The 24221-nt window shown below is 43.9% G+C and overlaps 10 protein-coding genes across 10 annotated transcripts; 5 read left to right on the top strand and 5 right to left on the bottom strand.

Moving 5' to 3' along the window:
• Positions 1-1912: 1912 nt before the first annotated feature.
• On the bottom strand, positions 1913-3710 carry Bfra_003840 (uncharacterized protein; the record flags this gene model as incomplete). Its single annotated transcript, XM_037334245.1, has 5 exons — positions 1913-2886; positions 2944-3147; positions 3242-3297; positions 3350-3554; positions 3611-3710. The coding sequence occupies 5 exons, from the start codon at positions 3708-3710 to the stop codon at positions 1913-1915; spliced, it is 1539 nt and encodes a 512-aa protein (XP_037194332.1).
• A 500-nt stretch (positions 3711-4210) lies between these two features.
• Positions 4211-4871, bottom strand: Bfra_003839 (putative nadh:ubiquinone oxidoreductase subunit protein; the record flags this gene model as incomplete). The annotated part of the gene is made up of 4 exons (XM_037334244.1): positions 4211-4237; positions 4294-4605; positions 4658-4681; positions 4746-4871. The coding sequence occupies 4 exons, from the start codon at positions 4869-4871 to the stop codon at positions 4211-4213; spliced, it is 489 nt and encodes a 162-aa protein (XP_037194331.1).
• Positions 4872-5265: 394 nt separating this feature from the next.
• Bfra_003838 (putative helicase swr1 protein) lies at positions 5266-10147 on the top strand (the record flags this gene model as incomplete). Its single annotated transcript, XM_037334243.1, has 2 exons — positions 5266-5308; positions 5367-10147. 2 exons carry the CDS (start codon positions 5266-5268, stop codon positions 10145-10147), a joined length of 4824 nt encoding a protein of 1607 aa, XP_037194330.1.
• Positions 10148-11620: 1473 nt separating this feature from the next.
• Positions 11621-12775, top strand: Bfra_003837 (uncharacterized protein; the record flags this gene model as incomplete). Its single annotated transcript, XM_037334242.1, has 3 exons — positions 11621-11882; positions 11955-12327; positions 12391-12775. 3 exons carry the CDS (start codon positions 11621-11623, stop codon positions 12773-12775), a joined length of 1020 nt encoding a protein of 339 aa, XP_037194329.1.
• A 266-nt stretch (positions 12776-13041) lies between these two features.
• Bfra_003836 (uncharacterized protein) lies at positions 13042-13958 on the bottom strand (the record flags this gene model as incomplete). Its single annotated transcript, XM_037334241.1, has 2 exons — positions 13042-13443; positions 13902-13958. The coding sequence occupies 2 exons, from the start codon at positions 13956-13958 to the stop codon at positions 13042-13044; spliced, it is 459 nt and encodes a 152-aa protein (XP_037194328.1).
• Positions 13959-14808: 850 nt separating this feature from the next.
• On the top strand, positions 14809-15327 carry Bfra_003835 (putative nudix protein; the record flags this gene model as incomplete). The annotated part of the gene is made up of 1 exon (XM_037334240.1): positions 14809-15327. One exon carries the CDS (start codon positions 14809-14811, stop codon positions 15325-15327), a length of 519 nt encoding a protein of 172 aa, XP_037194327.1.
• Positions 15328-15872: 545 nt separating this feature from the next.
• Positions 15873-17320, bottom strand: Bfra_003834 (uncharacterized protein; the record flags this gene model as incomplete). Its single annotated transcript, XM_037334239.1, has 2 exons — positions 15873-17111; positions 17174-17320. The coding sequence occupies 2 exons, from the start codon at positions 17318-17320 to the stop codon at positions 15873-15875; spliced, it is 1386 nt and encodes a 461-aa protein (XP_037194326.1).
• A 987-nt stretch (positions 17321-18307) lies between these two features.
• Bfra_003833 (putative mfs sugar protein) lies at positions 18308-20254 on the top strand (the record flags this gene model as incomplete). Its single annotated transcript, XM_037334238.1, has 7 exons — positions 18308-18387; positions 18451-18469; positions 18546-18650; positions 18705-19016; positions 19106-19829; positions 19883-19999; positions 20058-20254. The coding sequence occupies 7 exons, from the start codon at positions 18308-18310 to the stop codon at positions 20252-20254; spliced, it is 1554 nt and encodes a 517-aa protein (XP_037194325.1).
• A 1090-nt stretch (positions 20255-21344) lies between these two features.
• On the top strand, positions 21345-22807 carry Bfra_003832 (putative small nuclear ribonucleoprotein sm d1 protein; the record flags this gene model as incomplete). The annotated part of the gene is made up of 4 exons (XM_037334237.1): positions 21345-21777; positions 22148-22226; positions 22338-22387; positions 22458-22807. 4 exons carry the CDS (start codon positions 21345-21347, stop codon positions 22805-22807), a joined length of 912 nt encoding a protein of 303 aa, XP_037194324.1.
• A 321-nt stretch (positions 22808-23128) lies between these two features.
• Bfra_003831 (putative n -glutamine methyltransferase mtq2 protein) lies at positions 23129-23914 on the bottom strand (the record flags this gene model as incomplete). The annotated part of the gene is made up of 1 exon (XM_037334236.1): positions 23129-23914. One exon carries the CDS (start codon positions 23912-23914, stop codon positions 23129-23131), a length of 786 nt encoding a protein of 261 aa, XP_037194323.1.
• Positions 23915-24221: the final 307 nt, after the last annotated feature.

Genomic DNA, 24221 nt, shown 5'->3' with positions numbered 1-24221 from the left:
GGTAGGCTCCATCATGGCATTATTGGCATGGCTTGGCATTTGTGATTTTTCTTTTTGGCTTCTATGATGACATTGCATTTGGAACTGGCTTTGGCATCACTTTCATCATTTATCATCATCAGCGACCGGCGTTTAATTTCTTTTTTGAATTCAAATTCTTTCGTTCCTCATTTGGTATCCTCAATTCGACGAACACATACAAATCACACAAACTTTTCACGGGAGAGCAAAATCAGCAATGCTTATCTCTGGTTCTGTGGACAAAGTCGCTATACAACACGATACCACACCATACCCTCGGAGTAAACATTAGACTGGAATGCATAGGATGGAACGATTGAAACCCGGAGAAGTGGCGAGGGAGGTAAAAGAAACAGAGCTGATTCGAAGAACATTCATATTGTTATTCATGAGTGATCAGTGGGGATAGGGGGTGCAATCATGTTTTGGGGAGTAACTGGAATGGATGGGGTACAGGAAAGGGTTTTGGAAAGTGATTGCTTGAGGAGGAGCAGAGAGGGAAGAGAAAGTGTGTATTATAGATGCAGTATAATACAACACAACAATACAAATTTATGGTTTAATGCAATTGTGGACTGTAGAATGTAAGTTGTGATGTTGGGTCTGAGTTCGAAGTGAGATGAGTATCAGCCGGGCTGCATTGTTTCTGAAATGAGTAGAGTATGATATATGATATTGAGATAGCTATTATCTTGATACGTGCCAGATGAAGATACTCCTTCAAAATATGAACCCACCAATCACCCTTCACGGAACGAAGTGTCCGCACACACGCCCGTCTGATTAGATTTGATTTCTTTTAGCCAACGAGATGAGCCAGCCTACGGCGAAGTGAAATGAAAGTCTTCATATATCATGTACACATATATAAGCACGATTCCTCATCCTGATCTCTTCATTTTCGACACAAATAAGAGATTAGATAGGTTGTGATAAGACGGGTAAGATATAATTATGAATACTCACTTGATATCATGCACACGTACACACACACACACACACACACATTATACACATTATACACATATATAATGTGTGCTTGAAGCTGTGACCGAGATATTCGAAGGAGACGTGATCTTTCTTGGTCCACCATATCCTATCCTATTACATCCCAACTTCTGTCAAATCTTCCCAGACACCTTTGCTTCCTTCTTTTCATCACGCTCAAAACCGACTGCCGTCCAAAGTCAATTCTCAACTTTATCCCCTTCAGAATACTCAATTTCTCCACCTCCTTCTAATCTCCAATCTCCAATCTATTCCTCACACCCACTTCCCCTTCTTAAACTAATCCTTTCCCTCTTTCTGCAATCTCCTCCTTACATGTCCTTTTCCATGTCCAATTCGTATACAATTTCCTCACGCCATATTTCTTCTATCCTTCATTTAGCGAGTACACATAGTCTCACCTCTCTCAATAAGTTTCTCATATGGGGTATACACATCCTCATCTGGTGCCATTTTTCTTCATGACACAAAACAAGTCACACATGCCCTCACTTTTATCCTCATAGTACAATATAGCATAATAATCACATGTCACACCAAAAGCTTTTCAATACTTTTGAAAATTTATTGATTATTGCCGGGTATACTGCCATTCCTACCTTCCCTCAACTAATCGAATCAACTGAATAAAACAAGTTCGAGTTTTCCACTGAAAAGATAATAACAAACAGACAAAGACAACAACAACGATTTTAACAATGATAACAATAATTGCATGACAAGAAATCAACGCATTGGAACCTCACACCATGATTGATAAAAAACGAATGCCAATCAATACTTAATCCACCACTGCCCAAGTATCCTCCATCAAACATGATATAAACTCGAACCTTGGGCTACACATCATGCCCCGCATCCTCTCCATGCCTTTTTTTTCTCCTTAAGCATTATCAACGGTGCTGAAGACTCTTCTTTCAACATCCTTTCCCCTCCCATTACCACTGGCATTCGATTGCCTCGAGACCTTTCTCAACGAGGGAGAGGATCTTGGCTCGTCCTCATCATCAATAGCCTTTGAGGACGCAGGAGTAACGTTCCTTTGTCTTTTAGTGCCAATTGCATTGGTGGATGTAAAAAGATTTGAAGTTCTTTTAGTTGAACCATCACTTGTAGTTCGCTGACTGTTAGTGCCAGTGATTTCCAATGGGAGTGCCGGACTTCGATTTTCATTCTCCTTATTGGCGCAACTCAGCGAAGAAGAGCTTAATCTGCTGGATTCACGAAGTCGAGCCTCTTCAATTTGAGATACTAGTCCTTCGGATGCATCCAGTGCACCGATTGCGCGTGGTATTGGTACACGATCTACAGGGCCGACTCTGCTAGATCCTCTTTGCAAAGACGACTGTCGAAGTGAAATTATGTTTGCCGACGTCATTTCAGATCCATTCTGTGGTGTGTTAACAGGTACAGGTGGTAATAATGCTTCACAGAGGGATTCATATGCGCCCATACTCTGCATGTCATTGTTTCGAGATGCCTTCTCAATTATCATAGGATCTGATACGTTTCGAATACTACCTGCCTGTCCACTAGAATCGCTTAAAAGATCTGGCATAGAAGTATCGGTTGAGACTCCTTGACGACGCCAGCCTGCAAAGACAGGACGTGTTGGGTTAGAAATGAATGGGTCGAAATTTGGAGGTTTTGAGAATGGTGCCGATGGTGGTGGCATAGAGTTGGACTGCGAAGACAAGAAACCAATGTTTTGTGACTTTCGTGGAGAATGGGCATGAGCCTCTTGATCCTCTTCAACTCGTTTCGGTGATGGATGTTGATTATACAGAGGCGCAACAAGAGACACCTGGCGCCACATGGCTGCATTTGGCCATGCGATCGAAGAGGCTTCCAAAACGTCTAAGAGTTGTTAGGTTGATAACCTGTCATGATGGAAATGACAATTGATAGATATACCTAATGGAGCATGCTGAAACGAGAAAGCTACTAAGTTCTTGATACGCTCGAAAGGCATAGAAATATTATCTCTTGGAATACCTTCCGACACCACTACCTTTACACGTCCAAGGTCGTCTCCCGGGTTCCAATAACTTTGCGATAGAAGTTCTCGGTGGAAGGCAGGGAACTCGAGTTTTTTGTAATCTCCCTGTTTATCAAGCTCTGTGGGTTGTTAGATGATGCTGGCTCTCGGTCATTTAAGCACATAGTTATGCTTATACTCGATGCAGGTGAAAAAGAGGTATGATTTTATTACCAACACTAGTTTCGAGAACTGTTGGCCAGGGGCCGTTTCGATGAAAGAGTTTGGTACTTAAGACTAGTCAATACATCTACTTGCCTGCGACGAATGGTTGAGGCCTACCCAGCAATCTGTCCATCCACAAATACACGAGCTTCAAACATAACATGTTCCGCATATCTACCGCTAATATGTTGTACATAACGGCTGGCTTCTGGATTTTGCCAAGAATGGATGGAAATTCGGAAGGGCTCTCCAGCAGCTAAGCTTGGAATGAAACAAGTAACCGTAGGGAGTAGTAGAGCAGTGCTCTGCGAGTAATGGACCTCTGCGATCGCGTCAGTTTAGAAGACATTGCCCTCCAGTTTGGAAGCAAGCACTTACCGTGGTCTTGAACAACTTGACAGGAAGTTTTGAACTCTTGCAATGGGATCTTGCATAATTCATGTGGAAACATGAGAACATCCCAATTCTGATAACGCATTTTGAATGGCTTTTAATCACTAAGAATCAAATATAAGCTGATAGGTTATGGCATAACCACAAGCAAGTATTGAAGCAAATCTTGAAAGAAAGAGAAAGAAAGGCAGCAGTGATAAGTTCTTAGATCTGAGGATAGAGCAAAAATCATGCAAGCTTTATCCAGGTAAGAGATTTGGCTAGAGTAATGATGATTTGGTAAGAACATCGCGTTTGTTTGATTGGGGAGGAAGGAACGACCTGAATACTGGTGATTCTTATTCGCCTGTTTGACACGGCCACCAGATTTCATCAAGCTGGATACAACATCCCACGCCCTTACCTGAGAGGAAAATTTACTACGCTATCTCAATATTCTTTAGGAAAAGCACTATTTGCCAAGATCGTAACTTTCATAGGGAAAGGCTTGGAGTTGGTGAAGGGTCGAAAACATATAGTGCTTCACAATGAATTTTCCTCAGAACTTGCTCAAATTGATATCCATATGTACATAACTGCCTTCCTTCACAATGGATCCCCAGCAGCTCTGGCCTGTTTTTCGCGTCAGTAAAAAGCAACTTGTGGGAATCGCAAATATCGTAACTTACCCTGACTGCAGTTGGGCCACCCAATTCCCTCTCAAGTCCACCCTCAAATTCTCGTGGAGCTGATTGCTTATCTGGGTACATCATGCCCACGACTGTGCAAAGTCCCAATACAGATAAAATAAAAAGGCCAAATTGAAAACCAGCAGTTCCAACCTTTTGATGTGTGTATTCTTCTGGTGAAAATATACCCAAGATGTCATTATCCTCATGGACTGGCTCTCCGTAATTTCTTCGCTCCTGCTTATCCCACCAGTCGGCATTAGGGTCACGGAATTGACGCTTGACTCTGGGTGGGTTGATATATCCTCCGTTCTTCATGCTATATTAGTATCCATTTCAGAAATCAAAGTCGAACTACACTAACCATGCCAGGATCTTCAATATCGGTCTTCAGCCTACTTTGTCAGTCTATGCTTCCCCCGAAACAAATAACTGCGATCAAGCAGACTGACCAATGGTAGAACTGGGCCGCTGGGGGCAGCTGCCTGGCTGGCACATCTTTGTGATATGAGGGTTGCTTGACGTGGGATGATGGAGGTTCGCAGTGGTCGCGCTGCCGCAATTCGTCGGGAAAACATCTGCGAGTTATTGATTAATAAGTCGAGGTTGATATAATTAGGGTAATATGTATATGGCGTACCTTGAATGAGCCTCCGCAGTTAATCGCAATTGTTTTTAGAGGTCGTCTTCTGTCAACTTGTAATCAGAGGTCGACGGGATGTTACTCGTTCGGTTAAACGTTAAACTAGTGGCAGTTGGACGGAATCTCGACGCGAAGAAGGTGTATTTTCTTCGTACTTCCTTCTTCAGCACGTAATTTTTGTACAGCGAACGATAAAAGCATCTGGGCATGCTCAAATTTTATATGAAGGATCCTTATCATGTACGGAACCTTACGAAGTAGTTTTACGATTTCAAATGAAAAGTTCATGAAGTTCAAGGTAGTGTCTAGCCTCCCCTCTCGTAAAAAGTATGACAACCGCGTCAGAAGCTCCCGAGAGTGAAAAAATCTTTGGTAAGGGCAATAATTGAAAATCTTCTCAACAACTTAAAATTAACATTTTTAATATCAGATATACCTCCAATTGAAGATGTGCTACAAACCCCGAAAGCGAATGGACATGCGATTGAAAATGGAGATGGAGAAGCACCCCCGAGTAAGAGGCGGCGACTCAGCAGCGAGACAAAGACTATACAGAAGCGCAAACCCGAATCGCCTCCTTGGAAAAAAGTCTTAGCAGAAGGTCCAACTTCTTTTACTGTCGATGGAAAACGCAAATCAGGCCGTGTGAATCAGATACCATTAGAGCTACAACCTCCGTCCGAGAAGAGGACAACGCGGGGTGCGGCGCAAAAGGCTGTCACCTCAAAAAGTAAACATGGAAATGTGAATGGCATTCACTCCTCTTCAAATCGCGATACATCCACACCCGGAACCTCACAGGCTTCCAAAAAGTCTACCAGCCAAAATGTATTGAAATCCCCAGTCAAACTATCAACATCGCCAAAGCGCTCGCATCGAAAGTCCATACCATCGGAGCAGAATTCAACACAAATAAGATCTAGCAACAAAAGATCTACGATTACTAAAGAATTACAGTCAACGCCTTCAAATTCGAGGTTGCGCCGATCGGGTCGAGCTTCTGAAGTAATTCAGAATGACCATACAAATTCGTCGCCAGCAATAGAAGCAGAGAGTATGGCAGATCACACCCCAAAATCTACACCAACCAAAATTAGACTTCGAGTCAAGCCAGTGGCCGTCCCCGTGGTACATCCAAGGTCGCTTCCGGTACCGTCAAAATTTGGGTCTTTCGATGAGTTCTGGGAGCAGGGTCAAAATATACCAATAGAAGCAGGTGGCTTGTATAGCGCCGAAGATGCGATAATTTTCACCGAGGAAGATGCCAAGAAAGAAGCCCATACAATTATACAGCTTGAAGATGCCGTGGAACGTGGTGTTTTGGGGACTTCATTAAATCGTCCTGAGAAACAAGACCCTATGCCACCGCAATATGCCCACCAAGATCATCTTGTAAGAGCTGCCCTCCACTTCAGGATGCTCATGATCAGGGAACAAAAAGAGCATTTGAGGCTCGCGAAACAACTGGCTGAGGCATGCAGAGATGAATGGACCCGGCGACAACCAAAGTCTCATGAACAACTGGAGGCAGAGGAAAGAAGGGCGTCTGAAGTGCGTTATAAAAGCGTCCTTAAGAGTCTCTTGGGTACCTGGGAAAATGTTAAAGCAGAGGTCAATCGGCGGCGGCTAGTTGAATGGGAGGCACAGGAACAAGCTCGGGTACGGAAAGCCCTCAACGAAGCTGTGGACATTTCTACACAAAAGCTTCAGGCTCGTAGAGCGCAACAGGATTCGGAAGAAGACACTGAAGAGGATGATGATGAAGATGAGGATGCAAATGGTGATTCCGATAATAATGACAATCTAGATTCTGACCCTAGTGACGATGAAGATAACATGTCCTCTTCGGAATCGGAGGCTGACGAAGAGAATACCAAACACGAGGATGAGCAACTTACTGTCGATGAACTGCGCGAAAAATACGCTGCCCTACCAGATATTGTGCCAGCCAGCGATGACAAAGAAATGACTGGAAACGGCAGCGAAGATGAAGACATGGAAAGCGACCCTTCTATAGACATGGATGACGACACAGATTCCAGCGACGAAGAGGAGGACAGTGATGAGGAAGAGGACAATGACGCGGATGAAGGGAGCCGTGCTGATCTTCTTGGATTTCTTTTGCCTTCCGATATCAAAGATCTTGAAACGAGGCAAGCTGAGTTGGGACCCGTCGCAGAAGTGGTGGAAGGTATGGGCGAAGATTCAACTCCAGTCTTACCAGACGATGCAATGGATTTAGATACCGAGGATAGTGAAGTTCCCTCCATACCCAATGGAGAACCTATACCGCCTTTAATGAATGGAACATCCAAAAAGTCACCTCTGATCGAAGAACTGTCCACAAGTGAGCATCATGATTCATCTAGCAAGGTAAATGAATTGTTATCTGCGCATCAGCCACAAGAGGTCTCAGCGATGAGTCCCGATCGAAGCAGCCAACCCACTCCAAGAACAACCGAAACTAAGCCTTCAGAGGTGGATTCGGCATCATCTGTGGATCTTCACCATAGTAGTCGCCGCAACACACAGAGCGCAACTCCTCAACCCTCAAACGGACTGAAGACTCCGGTTCCTTTTCTCCTGCGTGGCACCCTTAGAGAATACCAACACTATGGTTTGGATTGGCTTGCCGGTCTTTATGCGAACAACACAAACGGTATTCTAGCGGATGAGATGGGATTGGGGAAAACAATCCAGACCATAGCCTTATTAGCTCATTTGGCCTGCGAACACCAAGTCTGGGGTCCGCATCTTGTCATTGTACCCACTAGTGTTATGCTCAACTGGGAAATGGAATTCAAGAAGTGGTGTCCAGGTTTCAAAATTCTAACTTACTATGGGAACCAGGAAGAGAGAAAACGCAAACGTGCTGGCTGGAAGGACGATGATGCTTGGAATGTATGCATTACATCATACCAACTTGTCATTCAGGATCAGCAAGTGTTCAAGCGACGACAATGGCACTACATGATCCTTGATGAAGCTCACAACATCAAGAATTTTCAATCTCAAAGGTGGCAAACTATGTTAAATTTCAACACTCGAGCGCGGTTATTACTGACCGGTACTCCTTTGCAAAACAACTTGACCGAATTATGGTCCTTACTCTACTTCTTGATGCCCTCGGATGGAAGCGAGCAAGGTGTTGGTGGTTTTGCAAATTTGAAAGAATTCCAGGACTGGTTTAAGAAGCCAACGGAACAAATATTGGAGCATGGCAGGGAGCAAATGGATGATGAATCGAAGGCAATCATTAGCAAACTCCACAAGGTTCTTAGACCTTACCTTCTTAGACGATTGAAAGCAGATGTCGAAAAACAAATGCCCGGAAAGTACGAGCACGTTGAGTTCTGCCGTTTGTCCAAACGACAACGTGAGCTTTACGATAGCTTTCTAAGTCGAAATGATACCAGAGATACCCTTGCGTCGGGTAATTATCTTTCCATCATCAATTGTCTGATGCAACTGCGAAAGGTTTGTAATCATCCGGATCTCTTTCTAGATCGACCCATTATGACTTCTTTTCCAATGGAAAAGTCTGCGATCACCGACTTTGAGATTAAGGATCTTTTAGTTCGTAGAAAAATGTTCCGCCAGGAACCTATGTCTAGAGTTAGCTTGGATTTCTTGAATCTCGTGCCCACGAAGCATGAATACTTACCTGGTATCTTAGCCTCCGAAATCAACAGACTCAGTGCCCGGCGTGCCCTAGAAGTAATGAGGGAGGCTCAGCGTGCAAGAGCCCAGAATGCATTTACCAACCTCGACCCTTCAACAGTCAAATCGAATCTGGTGTATTTGGAAAGTGCTTCCAGGTGGGGACGATTCGAAGAGCTTCAGCATTGCGTATATCTCAATGCACTTCGACGACAACAGAAACCTATCTATGGTAGTTCTCTCATTGAACGTCTAGATCTTCGTCTTGATCAGCGTCCACTACAAGCGAAGCCTAAGCGACGAACCAAGTTGATAGAATGGTTGGAGGAGTCTTCTCCGATTATGCGTTCAATGGTTCCGACATTTACCTCACGATCTCAAGCCCTACATACAACCATCCAAAAATTTGCTTGTGTAACTCCACCTGTAGTGGCGCGAGACATGAACTCAGTTATGTTCACACCTAAAGGTGTAAGTAATTTTCAAAGCACCGTCGCCACTCGAGAAACAGATCCATTTCATGAGGCACGCATGAGACTATCCATTCAATTTCCGGATAAGCGTCTTTTGCAATATGACTGCGGTAAATTGCAAACTCTGGACAAATTATTGCGCAAACTGCAAGCCGGCGGGCACAGAGCACTAATCTTCACTCAAATGACAAAGGTGCTTGATATTCTTGAGCAATTTCTCAATATCCACGGGCACAAATACCTACGACTTGATGGAGCCACCAAGATTGAGCAACGACAAATTCTTACGGATCGCTTCAATAATGATACTCGAATTCTTGCTTTTATTTTATCCAGTCGCTCTGGCGGTCTAGGTATTAATTTAACGGGTGCGGATACAGTTATCTTCTATGATTTGGATTGGAATCCAGCCATGGACAAGCAATGTCAAGATCGTTGCCATCGTATTGGACAAACACGAGATGTTCACATTTATCGTCTGGTCTCAGAACATACCATCGAAGCCAACATCTTACGCAAAGCAAACCAAAAGCGTATGCTTGACGATGTCGTTATCCAAGAAGGAGAGTTTACCACGGATTACTTCAACAAGATGAACGTACGAGATGTCATTGGAGAGGAAGAATCTAGTCTTATGGATGGTGATGCAGCAGCCAATGCAGCCATGGATCGAGTTTTGGGTGGCCCTGACAACGACAAAGATGTTCGACGTGTTTTCGCTCAAGCCGAAGATCGCGAGGATGTCGCTGCAGCTAGAGTCGCCGAACGAGAAATTGTTCAGACCGACGCAGCCGATTTCGATGAGAACGCAGCTACAGCATCTGCTACCCCAGGTGGCACGGGAACTCCCGCAGAAGGTGGTCCAACTCCTGGTGCCGATGGAACACCCACCGTTGAGGACCTCATGGAGATTGATGAAGATGAACTCAATGCTTGGGGCCAACCAGTGAAAGCAGCGGATGAATACATGCTGAAATTCATGTCTGTTCAACTAGCAAATGCACCCATTGAGTTGCCAAAGGATAAGAAGAAGGGCAAGAAGGGCAAAGACCATCGAGATCGTCATAGACGAAGATGAGGAGTTTGTTCACTTGGGAACGATTCACACGAAACTAAACAAACTACTTTGTAATTTATTGATTTACCAAATATTCATAAGCGCGTGTTTTACTAGAACAGGATTCAATGTGTATATGAGGAAAAGGACGGCGTTGCAGCGAAATGGAAAGAAGGTTCCATTTTAATTTAGGTAACAATGGCATTTTATGCATGAGATGGAGTTTTATGGCGGATGCTATCATTGCGCAGCTTTGGTTTCATTCATTTGATATGAGGGGATTGGAATTGCAAGAGGGAGGAAGGAGGGGTCAGTGGATGATAAAAAGGATCAGAGGTTTTATGTAACATTAAACGTAGTACTCGCATTCGAGATGATGAGAATAGAGAAGAACTCAACTTTGAAATGATGATGATCAAAGTAAGTAGCTGGGTAGTATTTAAGTGATGTGTGTAGTTGATAGTTGGTAGTGTAATAGTTGAATGGGTATCTAGGTCGATATACTTCTTAGTACTCAACTATCTGCCCCCTCCCCAACATGAGTAATCAATGGATCTGTGCAATGTAGATCGCGATGACTTTATCGGATCGGATTTAAGACGCTTAAACGGAAGGCATCATGGGCATACAACAACAAATAACCATCACGTGCCTATGGACTGGGTAGCTTTGAATCTTTGATCCCAACCTCTTTTCTTTTCCACCTCTTTTGGGATCTCTTCTGAGCCAATCATTTCCATCAATGCATATGGGATATCGTACTATCATCGAATTCTTCATCGGACTAATGCCGGTAGCTGAATAGGAATGGTTTGCTTACCAAGTGCATACTCGGGTTCGCGAAGATGATGAGATGTCTTATTGCCATGTAATGTATCCATGCATACGTAGAGGAGAGAGAGAAGGGAAAAAATGGTGCAGAAATCAACATTATCTAATCATTTGATAATAAGTTAAATATCTTCTTATAATCATAAGTATACATACATCACATCACATCATATCAATTGTATACCTATCCTTCAATTCGGCTTCCCGTCCCATCCTCTCTTTCCTTCCTTCCGTTGCGTTGTGCTGCACGGAGATATCTCCGCTTCGATAACCTTGAAAGCTTCATCCGAACATTCCGACTTCTTTGGGGTCGAGTGAGCTGAAATTGGAGTAAATAAACTCCATTGCAACTTCAGGATTATATATTATTTTTCGTTCATTGGTAGTTCTTCAAAGATATCAAGACATCAACATCATTATAATATACTACTACCATATCTATCATATCGTGTCACACGTTCAACAAAGTTTCTCTACAGATTGGCTGAGACATCGGATACCTACCTTACTTAACTTTGACATACACGCAAAAGAAGATCACGAGACATCAGTACTTTATTTCAACACGACTACATATCAAACCTACTTCTACGATATATATATACCTGTCCCTGTAAAGGGACTATATAGAACACTCCAAATTCTACTCGAATAAGGAACAAAATGAACGCAACATCCTCTCTCAATTTCCCAATTCCAACCACCATTTCTCCAGCATTCGAGAAATGGGGTCACGAGACCATTAGAGCTACTGCTTTCTTTCTCATACCCACCGAAATTTTCTATTTCTCCATTTATTTCTTGCTCAAGGGGCAATATGGAAAGTATAAGAAATTATCGGCGTTATCTTTAGTTACATTTTGGTTGAGTAGTTGGATGAATCCGATTTCTTGTGGCCCAGTAGCTGCGTTGAGGAATTTCGCTGGTTCGTATCTCCCATCTTCACATAATCGCGTGAAAAAAATCAACAAAACTACAATGTACTGATTCCGTCTAGTTGCAATTGCGACCCTCAGACTCCTGGATATATATGCTCGACACCGTTCACTTCCTCAACTCAGAAATGATCCGCCAACATGGAAATACGCACTTCTCCTCTTAACGGAAATGCGCTATGAATCCTTTACTCCAAATTTCGTTCGTGTTCCTCGATCTCAGGAAACTTTCAATGAACCGTTACAATTCGCAATACATGTTGCCATTTTCTGTGCTATGCAAGCGTTACCACAGGATTGGGTATTGGTTTTGGCATTTGAAGTTCAATTGAGTATTTACATTATCTGGACAGCCATTCAGTTATTAGTAAGGTACAAAGGTAGTCCAGCCCTTTTTGGAAGATTGTATGCCGTAGAGAGTTTAGGAGATTTCTGGTAAGTCATCTGATTTTCAAATATGGAAACTTTGAAGTAGGAACACGAAACTAACAATCCCAGGTCAAAAACATGGCACAATGTATTCTCCGCCCCCTGTGCCTCTCTCGCCTACGATCCCATTCGTCAGAATTTCCCAAAACTAGGAGTTTCAATCCCAATCGCTCGATCGATGGGGATCTTGGCTGCCTTTTTCCTAATGGCGGCTTTTCATGTTTATGCTTTGGCTCCTATGTTAACAGACAAAGCGCTTTTCCGCATTGGAATGTTCTTTGTGCTGAATGGCTTTGCGACGGTGGGAGAAGCGATGGTTTGGGGAAGAAAAGATAGTTGGGTCAAGACTGGCTTGGCGTGGGTGACGGAAATGAGTTTGGCGGCTTGGACGGCGGGTGCGCTGGGGATTCCGAGGGGGTACATGGTATTAAGTGGAGGGACATTTGTGAAGTGAGGATTTAGTGGATTGTGGGGTTGGGATTGCGGGAGGAGTATCTTGATGAAATGATGAAGTCTCATGCTGGGAATTGTCTTTGGATGATAATCTGGTTGGTATGGGAAATGCAACGTAATGAATATGAATATGAATATGATTATGATTAACAACACATATATAAATAAGTAAATATAATTTTCCAAGTTCTTAGCCATTTTCTCAGCGATAACATTCTTCATCCTCCTTATCGTCCCCGAAATGCACGCCAAGCATTCATAATTCCCTCACAATCCTCCAGCACCCCTCTCACTCTCCTCCCACAGAATTCGCCACTGCTCCATTTCCCGCTCCAGATTCCTCATCTTCTCTTCCATTTCCTGGCTTTTCTTCTCGGCTTCCTTTCTCGCCGTCTCGACTTCTTGTCTGTTCGTCTCCGCTTCGGAGATCTCTCGCTCTTGCGTGTCGATGAGTTCTTGATACCAGGTTATCGAATCTGTTATTTTTTCTAGTGCGTGGGTTAGTTTTTGGAGGGATGCGGTGTTGGCTTTTCGCTCGTCTCTGCTTTCGCGGTAGAGGGTGTGGAGGGCGAGGAGTCGTGCGGTTTGGTCGCTGTTCGATTCGGTGAGGAGGGTGGTTTGGAGGAGGAGGAGGCGGAGGGTGGGGGTACAGGTGCAGGTGCAGGTGTGCTGGGAGGAAGAGATGGTGGGGTTGTGGGGAGAGGGGTCCGGAGGGTTGGAGGGAGGGAGGTGGAGGCTGGAGCTTGTGGGGGGGTGGGAGATAAGGGGGAGGGAGGGGGTAAGGGGCGGTAGAAAGGGTCGTTTGGATTTTGTGCTTCTTCGGGGGTGATTCCGGGATGGGGGTTGAAGATTGTAGGGGGTCGTGGAGGGGTTGAGGGAGAGGTGGGTTTCTCGTTTGCGAGTCCCAAGAGGGAATGAAGACGATTGTGGAGGTTAAGGGGGGGAGATGGAGGGCTAGTGCACGGGAGTGGATTGCTAGATTGGCTATCGAGTTGGGTGTTTGAAGAAGGAGTTTCTGGTGATGATGCTGGCTTGCTCTATAATGAAGGGATTGGAGATTAGTTATTCATTTCTCGGGATATATGAGAGAGAAGGAGAAGGAGGAAGAGAAAAACATGATCAAATACCTCAATTTCACTACTACTATCATCATCATCTCCATAACTAAACTGATATCGTGCCATTTCGTAAACGATTTCGTATATGAGATTAGATGATACAGTGGTAATCTATGTATACTTCGAAGTATAATAGAATAAGCAACGATTAAAAATATGAAGACTTGCGAGGATGGGGAGGGAGCTATATACCTTGTGAAAAGTTATAGAAGATAGACATAGAAGGAGGAAGAATGTTGATATGCAGAGTGTGTATTCTCACTCATGTATATATTCCGTTAAATTTTTCTATGTGTGCCTATGGATGATGCGGAGATTGAACGAGATACTTCTAGATTGCTATTGCGTTAAGTTTTGGGGGAGTGTACCGTATATTCTTGTTTCATCTTAAGATATCTTAAGGAACTTTTGGTGTTTGGGGATGAGAACTGAAGGGAAGATTTTGGATAGGGATTTATTGATGGATTGATGTATCTCGCGTCGTTCTATCGGTTTTGGAGGTTTTAGATACGATAATTATGTCCATCCTGTGGAATAAGATGAGAGACATTGAGTTTGATTATATTCGATGGATACACCTGTGTACTGTGATAGAGAGTAGAGATGTAATAACGCAAAGTCGTAGTATTCACGCGAAATATCTACGTAATAGACGAAATAAATCATAGATTGTACATCATGAATTGAATCAATGAATGTTGATTTCCGAATCGAATGGGGACGATGATGAGCTTCATTGGATGTGACACTCCAAGAACTCGATTCGCGATGACTCATCATCTCCACCCACTTCTCTGTCTGCCCACCTCTTAAGACCATCCTTCCCTCTAGGCCTTCATTGCACATCCCTCTCTATAACATCCGAATCCTCAAATTTCCCAAGCCCCCAACCCCAAAAACAGAAACACAACCGGAAATGTCCACTCCCAGTCCCACTCCGCATCCCCGCATCGGCGTAGGGATCTTCCTCCTGCACCCCACCCATCCCCTGTCCACGCCCGTCACCCCCATCTTCCTCATGGGCCAACGACTCGGTTCACACGGTGCAGGCATGTGGGCTCATCCGGGAGGTCATCTTGAATTCGGCGAGGAGCTTGAAGAATGCGCTATACGAGAAGTGGAAGAGGAAACAGGATTGTGTTTGAGGAGGGAAGATGTACGTTTTTTGACGGCAACGAATAGTGTTATGGAGGGAGATGGGAAAGAGGGGAAGAAGGAAAGGAAACATTACGTGACGATTTGGATGGTGGGGAGATGGGATGGGAAAGGAGAGGGGCCGAGGAATTTGGAGCCGGAGAAGTGCGCGGGCTGGGAATGGGTGCGGTGGGAAGATATGAAAGGATATGGAGAGGAAAGTGGGGAGAGGAAATTATTTCAGCCTGTGAGCGATCTTTTGAGGACTAGGGGGGAGGTGTTACCTCCTAGTTTTGAGTGAGGAGTCGAGGTTGAAGTTTGAGATGGTAAATTCCAACCGCAAGCCTCTGGATTATGAAAACGATCCTACAGATGTCGAGAATTATTCAGTCTGGAAGGATATTAAAACCACACATAACTCAGTGCAGCATAGAAATACTAATTTCTAGAAGCTAAATCATGTCAACTGATGCGCTGCAAACGCACACCTAACGAGAATTTGGTGAGTAAAAAGATTGTTTTGAACATTTCTGCCAGTCCAAGATGTAAATCCTGATGAGTAAGTATCCGAGCTTGTGATGATATTCAATCAGAATAAGTTATGTAGAAATAAATCTCTTATTTACAGTACAAACTGACCAGGGAAGCCAATGATATTTCGACCAACATCCAGAGATTCTTTGTTGAGTGAAGAATGTTCCGTCATTTAAGTAGATTGAGTTTGCCTCTGAATTCAGAAATCATGAAAAATGACAAGTAGCAAATAAAGGTGATGTGACGTTTCAAAACGAGCAAGGTAACTTTCGAGAGACTTTCCGACATCCAGTTGCATTCTTATAGACTAACTTAGATACTTCTAGCAATATCGGCAACGTCCTTGGCATTCTCGATATCCCAGCAAGCATCGCTCGCTTCCTTCACGGATTCGCCTAAAATGCCGGTGCACTGGTCCACGAACTTCTGCTGTAGCATTTGATCATCCATTGGTACATCCACACTTCCAATTGCATGCTTGACATGTTTTTGAAGTTCTCTCCCATTCTCGTATATGATCGTTATTATTGCTTCGTCGGCACCCAAACTACTGTCAGCTACAGCATTGACTCTATCGCGGATAGAAATAACTTCCTGGCTTTGAACTACGTGGTCCTCGTATTGACTCGGGGTTCCTTTTCCAAACAAAAGACCTATGGCAGCTCCGTGATAAACGCTAAATTTGCCTTCCAGTCCATCTCGGGGCTTCTTCTTTCCAGTGAGTTCCAACACAAGAGGATGGACTTTCGCTTCAATAGATTTGATGTCCTTAGTACTCAACTCAGCACCTTCTACGTCAAGCTTAAGCTGAGAGCAAGCATCAATAATAGGATGAATCACAATCCCACATGGAAATGGTTTGAAGCTATTTCTTAAAATCTCCCACCTTCCAGGCCTTTCTGTGGTGGGCAGACCAAAGGCATCATTAGTCCCCAACCAGTTCGCTAGACTTTCTCCAATATCTGGCTTTGTAACACCAACAACGTTAGCCCAGCCTCTCTTAGCTTCTAAAGCCTGTTCACTACTAGTGTAACCACCTTGAGCCAACACCGCAGCCATGAGACCATTTTGAGCTGCACGACCGGGATGAAAAGCCTTGGTGTGCGACCCAAACATTTCTCTCAAGCCAACAACTTGCGTTGCAGCGATTCCCAGTGCATGCGTTGTCTGATCAATAGGAAGATTTAGTAACTTCGCAACAGCTGCTGCAGCCCCGATAGAGCCTGTCGTGGATGTAATGTGCCACCCTGCATCGTAATGATCTGGCCAGACAGCCAGACCAACTTTACATTCCGCTTCAATGCCCACGATCAAAGCGAGTAGGAATTCTTCTCCCGAGAAGCCACCTTTCCATTCTGCAACTGCAAGAAGCGCACTAGCAACTGGACCTGTGGGATGGATAATTGTATCGAGATGCGTATCATCGTAATCGTGCACGTGAGATGCTATTCCGTTCAACAAAGCTGCATGCTGTGCATCGATACGGCGAGATCCTTTGTGGCCAAGCAATGACGCCGAGGGAGTACCAAAGAATGGAGACAAAGAAGTATACTTTCATGGAGATTCAGTACATTGAATACGTGGAAATATGGAAGCTAGAGATGAAAGCTTACAGCTATGGTAGTTGCTGGATGGTCACTCCCACCAATTGCGCATCCTGCCCAGTTGTAGAAACTTCGCACAGCAGCTCGGATAACATCGGGTGGTAAATCGGAATATTTTAGACCATGTGCCCAAGATGCCAAATATGCTGTAGCCATTTGATCCGATCTTATTAAAACGAATGACGGAGATGCTTCGGAGATAAAAGGATGAGGTACTCGGTATCACTCGAAGAGAAGATCTAATATTATAGACTAGTATGTGTATACTGAAATGGCCAAGAAACTAATGATTGGAGAATTAGATATCTATGGTTGGATATTTTGTCGAAGCTAGATTGGAAAGATGCATGAAGGTTGTTTCTTGAAGTAGTTATTAGAGATAGACGGAAGAACAGTTCCGTATCGTTCAAAGGTGGATAGGGAAACCCTTGAAGCTTGTGGCCAAAGTGACGTTTTCTCAGCTAGGATTAGTCGACCCGCGTTGACGTGCGGAGAAGTTATCGAAATGATGGGTGCCCCACTCCACATAATAGGTAAGGAAGAAAGCGTGGAAAGCTTTCTTTCCAAGCCTTGTAGTCGTTTATTAACGTTTTACATGTTGCATGCATATTCTTCAACACCCACTACTTCAACAGTATCAATACTATTGGCCGCATGAGCTTCTAATATATTATCTGTGATAGAGAGAAGAACTTGATGTGCTTTAGACCCATTGTAAAATCCCTCAAAGTGTAAAGTGCGGGGTTAAGCTTGCATATGGAAAAAATTCCCCTTGGCTTTTCAGAAATACACTATGATAAGAGAAAATATCAAAAGAAGTACCAGGTATTCACACACCAATGTAGTGTCTTGAGATCCACCTTTGTATGTGAATCCTTTTTCTAGATATATATTTGATGATCAGAGCATTACGTAGCTCTCCTGGTAAGCAAGTCATCGGCTGTAAGTAAGCGACAACAAGATGCTATCACTATAAGAAGACCATTTAGGAAGGGTCGACGCTTGAAAGATAAAATATCATCGTCAAAGCCAGGTGACAATTGAAACTTGCCGACCTACATAAATATCCTTCTTACCTACGCTATCATTACCCTAGCATCCCATTGCACCTGTAATTCAAACCACTTGTCATTTCCTGGAAACATGACAAAATTCTTTGGTCTCCGAGGTCAGGCACTTCATCGAGCAATGATTTGGGCCGTCATCATGCCTGCTTATATCCTGTGAGTACAGAGCAAATCTATAATGAAAGCTAAATTACATTACCTAATATTGCTAAAATGTAGATTTGGGTACAACAATGCTGTGAGTGCTGCTACTTTTCACTCAAAACATCAAAGCTTTAGACAGAAACATGTCATAACAATGCTGAATCCTTTAGGTCGCCGGTGGACTACTTAGTCTACCCGCCTGGATCAAAACTTTTCCAGAGCTCAACACCCTTACCGTCATAGGCACTCAGAAAACCAACAACTCTCGGTTACAGGTAAATTAAGGCGATTACTTCTCATACCTTTACTTTGCCATTGACTTTTTCAAGGGAACTGTCGTTGCTCTCTATACTCTTGGATGCTTTTTCGGTGCCTTGTCCTGTATCAAAATAGGTGATACTCTAGGTCGCAAACGAACAATCATGCTTGGAGCAGCAATCAACATAATTGGCGCTATCCTTCAATCTTCATCTTATTCCCTAGGCCAATTAATAGTTGGGCGTCTTGTTTCCGGCGTAGGTTTTGGTGCTTTGACAGCAACCGCTCCAAATTGGCAATCAGAATGTTCTAAAGCGCACCACCGTGGCTCAGTGGTGCTTCTTGAAGGGTTGTTTATAAGTGCAGGTTTAGCAACGGCTGCTGTTGGTTACCCTTTTCTTTTATTCGCGACATTTGTTTTGATCCTCAGTCATCACGGGCCAGAGAAGCAACAAAAACTGACTTCAATCAGTGGGTAAACTTTGGAATGTCTCATTTGTCCGGAGGAGTCACTTGGAGATTTCCGCTAGCACTCTCAATGGTATGGTCCACTGTCGTATTGATAACAACGCCACATATGCCAGAGTCTCCTCGTTGGCTGGTTAAGAAAGGACGAACAGACGAAGCACGGGAAGTTGTGTCAGCGTTGGACGATAAGCCCATACACTCAGCTCAAGTACAGGCCGATATAGCAGAGATTGAAGACGGTCTTGCGATCACCGGAAATGGCTCATTTCGTGATATTTTTTGCATGGGCGATGAACGCCTTTTCCACAGAGCTTGTCTTGCTGTATGCGGACAAATGTTCCAGCAAATGAGTGGTATAAACGCTCTCGCTTTCTATCAAGCTACCATTTTTGAGACTGGCCTCGGGTTATCAGCACAAACGTCTCGTGTTCTGAGTGCTTCCGTCTTCACCTGGCAGACCTTTTGTTCCCCGATAGGAGTTTTAACAGTTGATCGATTCGGAAGGAGAAAGCTGATGATGTTTGCCGCTTTTGGAATGGGATCCTGCATGGCAATTATTGCCGGAACATCTTCTCAAATTACTAACACCTCATGTGTCATCGTCGCTGCAGTATTCATTTTTATGTTCTCGTTATTCTTCCCTACCGGATTCCTAGGATTGACTTTCCTCTATGCTTCGGAGGTTGCACCGCTGAGCGTTCGAGTTCCTATCACTGCCATGTCAACAGGTATTTAACCGACAGCAACCACTGTCTGCGTTTGTATTGACTGAATGTTGTAGGAAGTGCATGGATTTTCAATTTCATTGTCGCAGAAATAACACCGGTGGGATTCGCTACCATAGGATGGAGATACTACATTATATATGCTTGTATCAACCTCTTCTTGATACTCCCAGGTGAGTAACCGTTCAATTGATGGAGGATAGAGGCATACATTGCTGACTCTGCTGATAGGTGTATATTTTTTCTTTCCCGAAACCAACGGCCGTCATCTCGAAGAGGTTGATCAAATATTCCTCCGGAGCAAAAGTATTCTCGACACGGTACGAGTCTCCAAATATATGCCCAGAGGATCTGTTAGCTCTACCTCCACTGGTGGGATCGAGAAGAATGAAGTTATCCTGGTCGAAAGGGTGGAAGAAGCTGTTTGAAGTCTTTATGCTTGGCGCCAAGTATCACAACAGCTCTTGTGATCTGAAAGATCTCAGACGTCCAGCTGGTTTGTCGAACAGGTGTAGCACTGCCGGTAGCAGATACTTGAGAATTTGCATGATAAGAACCTGGATATCATCCTTGAGCATCTGGTATACAAGTCCACTTAAACTTGGATTGAAATTGGTCGAGTAAAGCATGAGATGAATGAACGAATGAACGAATATAGATTTCCTGCTTTGATGTACTGTCCAAGATCCCTCATGTTTGACTGCTGCAGGACTTCAAGAGAGAGAGAGCTTGAAAGGTGCACAATGCTGACATTAGATGCATTGTGTAATGTTTGGAAAAAATCGCTCCAGCTGATATCGAGGTTTGCAGGTAAATGGAAATCTTTACAACTGGAACTACCACGCGTAGCTGCGAAGTACTTGACTTTTTGGCCTCTGACTTTTTCACTTATGTCTGTTGTGCAACCCGCGAATTCTGTGCATTGCATGCAAGAGTGATACACCACGATACATATCTTAGACAATGTTTCCTGATATATCATAGAAGCTTGCGATGATGGATTAATACATACTCCGATTATTATTCATCATAGAAACTTTAGTTCTTCTAACCTCAATCGCAAGGCATTCAATTATTCACTTTGTCTTGTCTTAGGTGTGGCCCCAAAAAAGCCGAGAACAGGCAGAATAGAGGGGCGTCGCGTTGTCAAACTTCTGAACGATACATACATCTTGCATTATTTTATTTCTTCACAACTTCAACTTCTTAGAAACGATAAATCTGTCCCTTTGAAAGTTTTCTCCAGGCTACAAGAATCTTTAGGATACGTGGTCGTGAAATATCCAGCAAAATCGTACAAGGTGTGCGTCATTTCGTCTGAAGCAGGAAGGTGAGGGGTATTATAAATAGGTAAATGCCATCCCACTAATCACTCTGATATCTAGTATCTCTTCATCTCCGCAACACATATCCTTCTCTGGAAGATCTCTCTATCCGTTTTATTATCTACTACGAGCTACGAAAGCTACTCCTCTGCCAAAGGAGTAAAATCAGTATAAGAAATAGAAAGAGCAAGTCATGGCATCGGAATTCTTCGTTTCCCTTTGGGAATCCATCTTCACACCTGGTCCAACTCCCGTCCTCCTTGTTGCAACCAATGCCACGTTCGCAGCCCTACAACTTGTGTTCCTATCCCTCTTGATCGCTACATATAGTATCCATTTCGTGATTCTATCGTTTCTTTGTGGCGGGTTATGGTGGGCTATAAACTGGTTCGCCGCAGAGCTGAAGACGGTGAAAGAGCAAGAGGAAGCACGAAAGAAGACAGAAGCGGGAGCTGGAGGAGAAGCTAGTGATACGGATGTAGAGACTGTTGTTGATGACGATGGTCCGCCAGGAAGCAAGGAGGTCGAGGTCTTGGAAGTGAAGGGGGAGTTGAAGAGCAGAGCACATTCTATGGGAGGAGGAAATAAGAGTGAGCCCAGTACTGAGGATGAGTGGGAGAAAGTTAGTGAGAATGAAAAGGATAAATAAACATCACAGAGGGGAATTGTTGGAAATGATGGCACAATGTCCGATGGAAGGATGGGAGCTTGAGGAAATACCCGGTTACTTAGACGATCATTGAATGTTGGTGTACCTGAAGTACAATGTTTGAAATTTATACAAAACACTATGGATACCCCCAAAGCGTACTGCAATGTATATTATTTTCCACTATTTGAATAACTTAGGTAGAAATTTCCCTTTCGTTCACTCCCCCCTCCAAATCCGATCTAGATGCTCCAGCTTTACGTAGAGAAATTGTGGCCTTAATTATCGGGCTTCAAAATCCTTTCGAACCTCGCGATAAAAGCTTCAAATGCTTTATTTATGTATAGGCCCATCAATCGACCTCACGATCCACTATCAACCACCAATATACATCAACAATAAAACCGCCATTATGAAGCTCGTCAGGTAAGCCTATCCATATCACTATAAAGCCTTTTAATTGGCACGCGCTGAGCTCAAATTCTTTCTCAAGGCTCCCATCTGAATCTCCTGACTGACTTTCTCCTTCCATGGTAGGTTTCTCATGAAATGTGCGAACGAAACGGTCACTATTGAGCTTAAAAATGGTATGCATATTATCTGCTGTTCCCAAGATGTTTCCGCTGCCGATTAATTGTTTATTAACAAGCATACTAGGCACAATCATCCACGGTACCATAACTTCCGTATCTCCTCAAATGAACACAGCTCTCCGCACTGTCAAGATGACGCCAAAGAATGGCACTTCTCTCACCCTTGATACCATTAATCTCAGAGGTTCCACAATTCGTTATTACATTCTGCCTGATTCGTTACCGCTCGACACATTGTTGATAGACGATGCACCAAAGCCAAAGAACAAGGCGAGAAAGGAAGCTGCAGGCACTACCGATACTAGAGGCGGTAGAGGTGGTAGAGGCGGACCTAGAGGTGGACGAGGTGGAGGACGAGGAGGCGGTGGTGGATTCAGAGGAGGACGAGGACGAGGCGGTGGAAGAGGATTCTAAGGATTGCATACAATGGGCGGGTGGGAAATTCGATGATCATTATGACGTTATTGGCGGCAAGTCGAGAATTTGGAAGGAGAAGATTATATTAAGAATGTTTGCTCTACTTGGCTATACAGACGGGAGATGATCAAGGGAGAAAGAGAGTGCCATGCATGCACAGCTTGTGGGAATATTGGCGTTTCGAGTGGCATATGAAAAGCAGCTAAATCGATCACTTACGAACGAACAATGGGATGCCTTATCCATGGGCTTTTGAAATACACATGGGCTTTTTTGAACGCATCAAAACGATATGGACGAGTGCTGGTTACGTTAATTTCAGGAGGTGTTAGGTGGCATGCGCCAAATCCTAACAATTTGCAATTTTTCCCATCCCCCAACCTTTCCACTATTACTAACAGTTTCCGCTTTCCACTCGTCTCCAAAACCACGTATTCGTTGTTTGACATCCTCGGGTTTGTTCTGCGCGCAGAGCAAGATGTACGCACAACCTCTCTCCCGGTTCAGAACCTCCGGCAAAGCATCGATTAGCCGATCCGTAATTTCCATACCATCCACTCCACCCGCATACGACAAAGCTAGTAATTTTGAGTCCCCTTCATATGACAATGACCCATCCTCGTTTCCTGCCCCAGAAAGCTCTGGTATAGGCACATCCGGACTTGGCACATATGGCGGATTAAAGATCAATACATCTGTCATTCCAGACTTCAAAGAAGTTCCTAAATTTCCCACCACATTCCCTAGATACGACCCATGTGATATGTTTTGTGAAGCCTGTTCCTTCTCCGCTACTCTTACTGTTTCCTGTGTAGCCTCGCATGCATAGCGATTGACATCGACGCCCGCTGTAAGAATATCCGCTCTGCCAAATATAATTTCTGCATGTGCATGTACAAAGGAGAGAACAATCCCAGATCCAGTACCAATCTCTACTACCAATGGAGAGGGCGATATTGAGCACTGTTCGCCTTGAGGAAACCGTTGGCGTAGAAATTCTTTTTCGTTAGCGGAGGATAAGGTGTCGAGGAGTAGGAAAGAATCTTCGGCAGGTTCGTATATTCTATCGAAAGACACATGTGAAGTATCGGGTGTTGGAAGCATTTCTACCTTGTTGGCGCAACAGAGTGCGTGTAAGTGAATGCGAGAAGGCTGTAACTGAGATGGAAATAAGAGAAACCGCGAAAAGCTCAAAACGCCCCTTGTCGGGAAACCTTTGTTTTTCTTTCAAAATCACCGGGACAGTTGTTTTCGAGATCGCAGAAGCTTCCTCTTTTCAAGTCTGTAGTTAAAATCAAACTCTCCCTAAAAGCCCCAGATTTTAAAGTTCCCTCAGATGTGCAACAGAAATTTTGGTTGTGTGAGAAGCAAATGAGTGACAAGGCTGATAAATTAATTTTTGGCGGGGAAC

Source organism: Botrytis fragariae, assembly GCF_013461495.1.
Source record: "Botrytis fragariae strain BVB16 chromosome Unknown tig00000045, whole genome shotgun sequence".
NCBI classification, from domain to species: domain Eukaryota; kingdom Fungi; phylum Ascomycota; class Leotiomycetes; order Helotiales; family Sclerotiniaceae; genus Botrytis; species Botrytis fragariae.
Note: the sequence above shows the minus strand (reverse complement) of the source record. Positions and strands in the feature narration are given on the sequence as shown.